The sequence below is a fragment of the Trachemys scripta genome, unplaced genomic scaffold (assembly GCF_013100865.1).
Source record: "Trachemys scripta elegans isolate TJP31775 unplaced genomic scaffold, CAS_Tse_1.0 scaffold_26, whole genome shotgun sequence".
In the NCBI taxonomy this organism is placed as follows: Eukaryota; Metazoa; Chordata; order Testudines; family Emydidae; genus Trachemys; species Trachemys scripta.
This window is the reverse complement of record NW_023260511.1, coordinates 1,487,318-1,496,489: the sequence shown is the minus strand read 5'-3', so window position 1 is coordinate 1,496,489 and position 9,172 is coordinate 1,487,318. Positions and strand designations below refer to the sequence as shown.

The window sequence follows — 9,172 nt, the reverse complement described above, 5'->3', positions numbered from 1 at the left end:
CCCACGTGGAGAAGCAGGAAGGGGTAGCGATCCGAGGGCTTGATGAGTCTCGGCAGTCTCTCCATCACATCGTGTATCCTAGCTCCTGGCAAGCAGCAGACCTCTCGGTTTTCCCGGTCAGGGCGGCAGATAGATGACTCAGTCCCCCTGAGGAGGGAGTCCCCGACCACCACCACCCTCCTCCTCCTCTTGGGAGTGGTGGTCGTGGAACCCCCATCCCTAGGACAGTGCATCTTTTGTCTTCCAATTGGTGGAGTCTCCGTCTGCTCCCTTCCCTCAGATGGGCCATCTAGTCCACTCTCCGCATTAGCACCTGTAGAGAGAACATGGAAACGATTCCTCACCTGTATCTCCATTGCTGGTGCATGGACGCTCCTCTTTCTTCTTCTGGAGGTCACATGCTGCCAAACCTCCTCACAATCCTTCTGTCCCTGCTCCGCCTGCTCTGAATCTTCAGAACATTGTGGCCGTAGAAGCATCTCCTGACGTCTGTCCAGGAAATCTTCATTTTCCCTTATGCAACGCAGAGTCGATACTTGTTTCTCCAGCCCTCGAACCTTCTCCTCCAGTATGGAGACCAGCTTGCACTTTGTACAGACAAAGTCGCTTCTGTCCTGTGGAAGAAAGACAAACATGGCACAACCTGTGCAGGTTACAACAGCTGATCGCTCACCTTCCATATCACTGTCCTCTTAAGAGCTTCCTCAGCTGTTGCAGGAACTACTCGGAGAAACCTGCAGATGAAAGCCTCAGTGCGCTCTCCCTAGGCGAACTCCCAGGCAAACTCCCGCTGTTAGCCTCTGCTGTTCGCCGCTCAGCTGGTTTTGCCCCTGGGGCAAAAGATCAGCAGAGGTTTCCAAAGGGAAGTTTGCAGCCTTTGCTCAGACCCAAACATTTTCACTTAAAATAAATAAATAAATAAATAAATACCCAAACCCATCCTGACACCCATCTGCTCTGTCCAGATTTGCTGTTATCCCTGTTGAGGCCAAAGTGGTTTGAAAAATTAAAAAATCCTTGACACCATTGTGTTGCTTCCCCCTGTGTTGCTCATTAATCTGAAGGACCTGCCGATAATGAATAAAGATGAATGCCCTGGGAGCAATGTATCAGGCAGACAGTTTGTCAAGTAGGAAAGTGAATGCTGAAGCCCTCACAAAATGCAGAGGCTTTTCTTAACCTGAGAACTGAAAAAGAGCCAGATACCCTGCATGGGTTTGAAAGTGACAAGAGCCTAGCGACTGACCAGAGCAGTGCCAGGTTTGAAGAGATGAGGAGGGTCTGTGTCATGAAATCTGCATTTCCACTGAGGACTCTTCCATCACCAGGGTAGCGCTAATGCAGGTCTGCCGCCCAGCACAGCAGTGCTGAGAGGTGCCAGTGTAGACCTGACCTACCGCCCTCAGCCCCCACCCTGACCCTGTTTCCTCAGCCTCCCCCGCAGTCCCCCCTGTACCTCCCACCCCAAACCCACTGCCCTCAGTCCCTGCCCCCATTCCAAAAGCCTCCCCCACAGTCCCCCTGCTCCCCCCAACCCACTGCCCTCAGCCTTGCCCTACCCCAAATCTCTTCTTCAGCCTCTCCCATCATCCCACCTCCATCGCTCCTCCTGCTGTCCCACCCCCTCAACTTACCCCATTCCAGTCCTGCTCCCCTCTGTCTCATCCCCTCCAGACCCTGTCCCTCTTCCCAACCCCCCGACCCTCCCCAGCCCAGCCCCATTGTCTCCCCCGCCCTGCCCCACTCTACACAGCTCTCTCTACCCTGTCCCATTCATGCTCCCCTCAGCCCCTACCCTACTCCCGCCATCCCAGTCCTGTCCCATCCCCCTCAGCCCCTCCCGACTCCCCCAGTCCCAGTCCTGTCCCCCTCAGTTCCTCCACCCTGCTTCCCCTGGTCCATCCCCACACACCCACCGACTTCCTTGACCGACCTCCCCCCAATCCCACTGCCTGGACCCACCCCTGTCCCACTCAGGACATGCAGGAAAAAGAAGCAATGACCTTAAATTGTAGCAAGGGAGATTTAGGTTAGACATTAGGAAAAACTATTAAGATGTGGGCTGAAATAAAATTAGCATGAGTTACTCAACAATATCAATCGAATCAGCATTGCGCTGCTATATATTGTAAAACATTACAGTGAAATCTTGCAAGTATTACATAGCACGCCACCTTGCCCAAGTGGTAACTAAGCATAACATCTTCCTGTTTCAACATTCTTAACTTGTATCCCATAGCTCCTAGAAGTTGTTTTTTTTCAAACACTGAATACTGCTAAGTTATGAGTTTTAAAAGGTTTTTTTCTTTTAAAGCACAGCACTGAATGTTATTCTAAAATTGTTTTCCAAATATTCTTAAACTCCCAGTTTATCCCCCGCTGATGTTCATAGTGAAAAGTATTGCAGGTCTAATAATAATATTTGGCACTTTTGTAATTCACTGTCCAACATGTGTTTTGTGCCCTCCTCTGGTGGATTTTTAGAGGATAACTGTATAGCTACCAGCGAAGGGAGTTATATCTTGAACTCAAGTAGTAGAAGCTCATGCTTTTAAGTCTGGATGGCACGGGTTCAATCTGTGGTGACCAGCTATGATGGAGGTTGTTACACTTATAATCCCTTTAATCAGAGGTTCTGAATATGCTTTGTTGTAGGCAGAGCTAGCCTATAGTTAAGCAACCGAAAATTTAGCATGGGAAGTGTTGAAATGTTGGGAAGCCTTATAATTTTGCCAGTCTGGAACGAACATCCCATCTGAGGGGTGGGGGCGGGGAGAGAGGAGAGTGAGACAGGACCAGGAAACTGGGACAAGGAATCCAGAGCGGTAGTGGGGGGCAGTTGAAATCAGATGAGGAACTGGGGCGGGTTAGACAGCAATAGGATAGACATAGACTGGAGGGGACGGGGAAGAAGGGTCTTTGACTACTAGAGACCACTCCATTCAGGAGCCTGGAATAGACCCAGGATTCCTGAGTTTCACATTTCCTCTTCTGTCAGCAGATATCTGTGAAACCCAGTGGCAAAAAAAGTGTCTCATCCCCCTACAGAGCTGATCCATCACATATAGGATGACAACCTACTGCCTCTGCCATCACTTACTCCATTAGCTCAAGTGGCAGAAGTCTGTGCAGTGGATCTAAAGGTTCATCGGCAGGGTTGGAGCCATGCGAGTTTCACGGTGATTCAACATGACAGAATTTCTGGGGCAGTTCAGTTTTGATTTTTACAAAAAAACCTGGGGAAATGCATACAGAAATAAAGTGACCAGATGCCTAAATAGGGGAATCTCAAGCAGGAGTAGAGAGGTTGTTTTGTCTCTGTATTTGGCACTGGTGCAACCACTGCTGGAACACTGTGTCCAGTTCTGGTGTACACAATTTAAGAAGGATATTGATAAATTGGAGAGTGTTCAGAGAAGAGTCACAAGACTGATAAAACATGCCTTATAGTGATCGACTCAAGGACCTCAAACTATTTAGCTTAACAAAAAGAAGGTTAAGAAGTGACTTGGCTATAGACTGTAAGTATCTATATGGGGAACAAATAGTTAATAATGGGCACTTCAGTCTAGCAGAGAAAGGTAGAGCATGAGCCAATGGTTGGAAGTTGCAGCTAGACAAATTCAGACTTTAAGGCATACCTTTTCAATGGTGAGAGTAATTAACGATTAACAATATACTAAGGGTCATGCGGTTTTTCTAAAAGCTTTTTCTAAAAGCTATCCTCTAGGAATTATTTTGGGAAAGTTCTATGTCTGTGCTATACAGGCAGTGAGACCAGATGATCACCGGATCCCTTCTGGCTTTATAATCTCAGAACTAAGTACATCAATGCACATGCAAAATTCTCATTGAATTCAATAGGTGTCCTTGCCCTGTGGCTTGTGGTGCGGGCTGCAGCAGGGGCCGTACAACCCCTCTCGCAGCTTCCTAGGGCCCCCTCTCGCAACTTCCTAGGGCCCCCTCTCGCAGCTTCCTAGGGCCCCCTCTCATGGCTCTGTGCACCTGTGTCTGTCATTGTCGTCCTCTCCCCTCCCCCCGCCCTGCTCACCCAATGTGTCCTGATATTTCACTCTTGCGATCTGGTCACCCTACTCTGGGGCCATTGGCTTGTGAAGCTCCAGATGATTCTATCCCCTCTTGGGCTTCCACAGGCAGCCAGGCATCTGGCAGGGTCTCGGCACACTTGGTCTCCATGATCTGGGGCTCCAGCAGCCCCTGCAATGTGTGTTCTCTCTCCTCTACAGTCAGCTCTGACTGAGCTGGGATGCTCCCTTTTATACTCAAGCTCCAGTTGGAGCATGCCCAGGAGTGGCGAGGAGGCGTGGCTTCCTCTGCCCACAATATACGGTTAGCCTCTTCTTGTCCTGTGTGGGGCTGGTACACCCCGTCACAGGCACCTACTCTTACTCATGGGGCTCAGTGATAAATCCGGTCAATTTAAGTACCCATCTCTACTCACGGGGCTCAGGGCTCTATGGGTTTGTGGGACCTTTTCCCAGTGAAAGAGACTTGCACAGCTGTGCTCTACACATCTATTTATTAGCAATACCCACAAACTATGTATGCCAAGCAAGTCTATTATGCTTACCACTCCCAATTTACATACAAATTTCACTGGCTGGCCAGTCAGGATCCACTCATCTGGGGGTTCCCAGCACCCGTACATGTCATGGGGGAATGATGTCTTGCAGCTTGGTGTTGTACTGAAGTCCGGAGTTGATTCCCGAAGAGATTTGTTCTTCATTTACATAATACAGATAAAACTAATTACCTCCTTCAAATTTACTAAACCTATCACATTACCCCATACCCTCAAGTAACAAAAAATTTAACCAAATACATAGTGGCACCTATGTGTCCTCCTTCCTGCCCAAGTTTTTTACATGTTATCTTTCTTGCCCAAATTGTAACTTATTTGTGACCTTCTCTGTTTATACAGATGATCAGCATAAAAACGCTGGCCAGAACTTATCTTGCCATTTATGGAGTCTCCCTGTATCCTCCCTAATTTCCCAGTGCCTGGGTGTCTACTTTACAACCTTGGTGGTTATAACTCTTGTTAGGGGCATTGCTGAGGTGCGGTGCTTTAGCAGCAGCAGAGCTTTCTTTAAAAAAAAAAAAAATTATAATGGTGAACTCCCTGAGTTTCACCCAAGGCTGGTTTAACATTGGAGGAGTTAATTAAGTCCCAGGCCTACAAAGTGACCATTGTTGAGGTACTGAGAATGAAATATGAGAACAAAAATGAAATACCCAGTGAGAGCAAGGCAGGGAGTTTAAGGCCCTGATTCAGAAGAGTTCTTAACTACATATTTAACTTTAAACACATGCTCCAATTCTACTGGATTGGATGAAACTTAAGCATGTACTTGAATTTAAGCATGTCATTCAGTGCTGTCATGAATAGGAATGTTTTCTTGAATCAGGGCCTAGAGTTGCTGACAGCAGTGTCAAAATGGTCTAAACCAGTCAAAGGTAGTGGAGAGTACAGAGTGTTACGTATATGGTACCTTAACCATACTATAAATATTTAAATATTATTATCTGAGTTAGGCTCACACTTGCAAAGTAGTGAGCACTCTGCTTTCAATCCAGCAAAGCACTTACACATGAGCCTTAACTTTAAAACTTGAGTAGTGCACTTTAGTCAATGGGACTGCTCACATGCTTAACTGTAAGCATGTCTTTAAGTGTCCTCTGGAGCAAGATAATAGTTCTCAGTGTCTTGGAAGATTGAGTTCTTAGTGACTTGCATGATATACCAAAGAACACTGAAACTATCAACTTGAGGGTAACAAACTTGCTTTTTAAGTACAAGATGAAATTACCATGAAATGTGGTGTGTTCTTATTAAGTACTGCAGAAGTTATTTCAGAAGGAAGAAAAAGGGTAACCTTTACTGACTGGCATCTTTCTCTGCATCTTGTGTTTGGTAAATTGGATAAGAAGATCCTATGTGGTTCAAATGTGGAGCAGTACTGGAAAATTATCTTCTTTGCTTGATTAAATACCTTATGTGTGTTTTCTATTTCAGGACATCCCAGGGGATTGGGTGATCATGAAAGAGGTAAGAAATATTGTAGACTAATCTAAAACTTTAGCAAGTTTTAACTCGTGCCAAGTATAATATTTTTGTTTGATCATATTGTCATAAAAGGGCAATCCTAATGACACAAGTCTGCCCAGACTCTCACCCTCTGCGATATAACTGGCATTATATATACTGAGGACAATTGGGTTGCACAGAGAGTGAGTCAGTGGAGAATTTATACATAAGCATTGAAGCCAAAGGGACTATTCATGTACTATACTTAAATTTAGGCCTGTGCTTAAAGATCTTCCTGAAATTAGGTTTCTCAGTCTACACACCCCTAAACTTTGGTTGGACAGGGAGTGCAACTGTATTTAAACAATACTGGAAAGTACATAGAAAAGCTATACTAAAAGACAGTTATTTAGGCTGCAAAGTCAAGTGCTTGAAAGTTAGACAGTGCCAGATATACAGTTGTCAGTGCAACCATAATTCTGTCCACTTTGGTATCCATCCTGGGCATTGAATGACACAGGGTTCCTATGGAAAAAATGGTATTTGATCATAATATTAAAGACTGTATCATAACACGTAAAAGTGATAGCCTCAAAAAGCTCATTCTTTACAAAGATTTACAAAGAAGTTTAATGGGTTTATATGTTTATTATAGTTTATAAGTCTCTGTATGGAAAAAATATTTAAGAATGGGCTCTTCAATGCAGCAAAGAAACTATAACACAATTCAATGGCTAGAATGTGAAGCTAGAAAAATTAATACTGGGAAAAAAAAGCATAATTTTTTACCAGTGAGGGTAATTAACCAAGAATAAAATAGAATATAACAAAATTGTAATTAAGCATTGGAACAATTTAGTAAGGGTTGTGGAGGGATTATCAATCACACACAATTGTAAATCAAGATTGGGTGTTCTTCCTAAAAAGATGAGCTCTGGGAATTATTTTGTGGAAGTCAGACTTGATGATCATAATGGTTCCTTCTGGCCTTGGAATCTATGAACCTGTGTGTGCACAGGCGACTGCAAATCTGGTATTTCCTAACATTAAATGGCTTGATTTGGGCCCTTAAATAACATTCATTTAATGTAGAGTTTTTGTGTATATAACTTTCTAAGGTTGTTGTTTTAAAGAGAACAAGTTCAAGCAACTTCTGTGATGTGCAAGTGTAACAACTCCTCCATGATCAGCATGTTTCAATGCTGAATCTTCAGCACTGCAGCACAGAATATGACTGTTTGAGCTATTGGATTAACTCTGCTAGCTGGCAGCAGGAAAAGTCTGTTATGCCAGAGAGCCGAGTGGGTGGATGGGACCACTGGGGCCATGCGGTGAATTTGGTGTATTAGTGGAGTGTGAGCAAAATCCTGTTGCCTTCCACTCATTCACTAACTGTGGTAGTTCCTACCTCATATGCTGCTTCCAGAGAGAATATGAAGCACTTGGGATATGTGCAGGTCAGGGTGGGTACTGGCCGGCCCAGCTCACTCCTCGCATAGTTAGAGCTGCTCTGGCAGCTCCCAGTATACCCAGCTTAGGGCGTGCTGCTGCTGAAGTGGCAGCAGCATGGTTTTGGCCTTAGAATATTTCTGTTTAGCATTTGTTTTGGGGTCCGGCAAAATGTTCCTGCAGAAGGAATGTGAGAGAAAAGGAAATGGTGATTTTTTAACAGTTTTGTTACATGTTTGAAATTTTAATAATAATAATATAACATGTCAAATATCAGGCTCGAGTAGAATTTATTTAGTTAAAGATTAACCCAGAACAATACAGAGTACAGAAAGGAAGGTTTTATACATTGCAACCAATCTGAAGACTGGGGCTTGATTCACTCCTAACTAAATCCCCAAAGCCCTTGTCTTATCATAGAATCATAGAATCATAGAATATCAGGGTTGGAAGGAACCTCAGGAGGTCATCTAGTCCAACCCCCTGCTCAAAGCAGGACCAATTCCTAACTAAATCATCCCAGCCAGGGCTTTGTCAAGCCGGGCCTTAAAAACCTCCAAGGAAGGAGACTCCACCACCTCCCTAGGTAACGCATTCTAGTGTTTCACCACCCTCCTAGTGAAATAGTTTTTCCTAATATCCAACCTGGACCTCCCCCACTGCAACTTGAGACCATTGCTTCTTGTTCTGTCATCTGCCACCACTGAGAACAGCCGAGCTCCATCCTCTTTGGAACCCCCCTTCAGGTAGTTGAAGGCTGCTATCAAATCCCCCCTCATTCTTCTCTTCTGGAGACTAAACAATCCCAGTTCCCTCAGCCTCTCCTCATAAGTCATGTGCTCCAGACCCCTAATCATTTTTGTTGCCCTCCGTTGGACTCTTTCCAATTTTTCCACATCCTTCTTGTAGTGTGGGGCCCAAAACTGGACACAGTATTCCAGATGAGGCCTCACCAATGTCGAATAAAGGGGAATGATCACGTTCCTCGATCTGCTGGCAATGCCCCTACTTATACAGCCCAAAATGCCGTTAGCCTTCTTGGCAACAAAAGCACACTGTTGACTCATATCCAGCTTCTCATCCACTGTGACCCCTAGGTCCTTTTCTGCAGAACTGCTACCTAGCCATTCAGTCCCTAGTCTGTAGCAGTGCATGGGATTCTTCCGTCCTAAGTGCAGGACTCTGCACTTGTCCTTGTTGAACCTCATCAGGTTTTTTTTGGCCCAATCATCTAATTTGTCTAGGTCCCTCTGTATCCGATCCCTACCCTCTAATGTATCTACCACGCCTCCTAGTTTAGTGTCATCTGCAAACTTGCTGAGAGTGCAGTCCACACCATCCTCCAGATCATTAATAAAGATATTAAACAAAACCGACCCCAGGACCGACCCTTGGGGCACTCCGCTTGAAACTCGCTGCCAACTAGACATGGAGCCATTGATCACTACCCATTGAGCCTGACGATCTAGCCAGCTTTCTATCCACCTTACAGTCCATTCATCCAGCTCATACTTCTTTAACTTGGCGGCAAGAATACTGTGGGAGACCGTATCAAAAGCTTTGCTAAAGTCAAGGAATAACACATCCACTGCTTTCCCCTCATCCACAGAACCAGTTATCTCATCATAGAAGGCAATTAGGTTAGTCAGGCACGACTTCCCCTTTGTGAATCCA

At 45.2% G+C, this 9,172-nt stretch overlaps 1 protein-coding gene across 1 annotated transcript in view; it reads left to right on the top strand.

Annotated features, from left to right (window-relative positions):
- LOC117870309 (girdin-like) overlaps nucleotides 1–9,172 on the top strand; it is a 94,235-nt gene that overhangs the window by 39,111 nt on the left and 45,952 nt on the right. Inside the window, exon 7 of the mRNA XM_034757412.1 lies at nucleotides 6,038–6,070. Within this exon, the coding sequence (XP_034613303.1) occupies nucleotides 6,038–6,070 (33 nt within the window). The remainder of the gene's footprint in view (nucleotides 1–6,037; nucleotides 6,071–9,172) is intronic.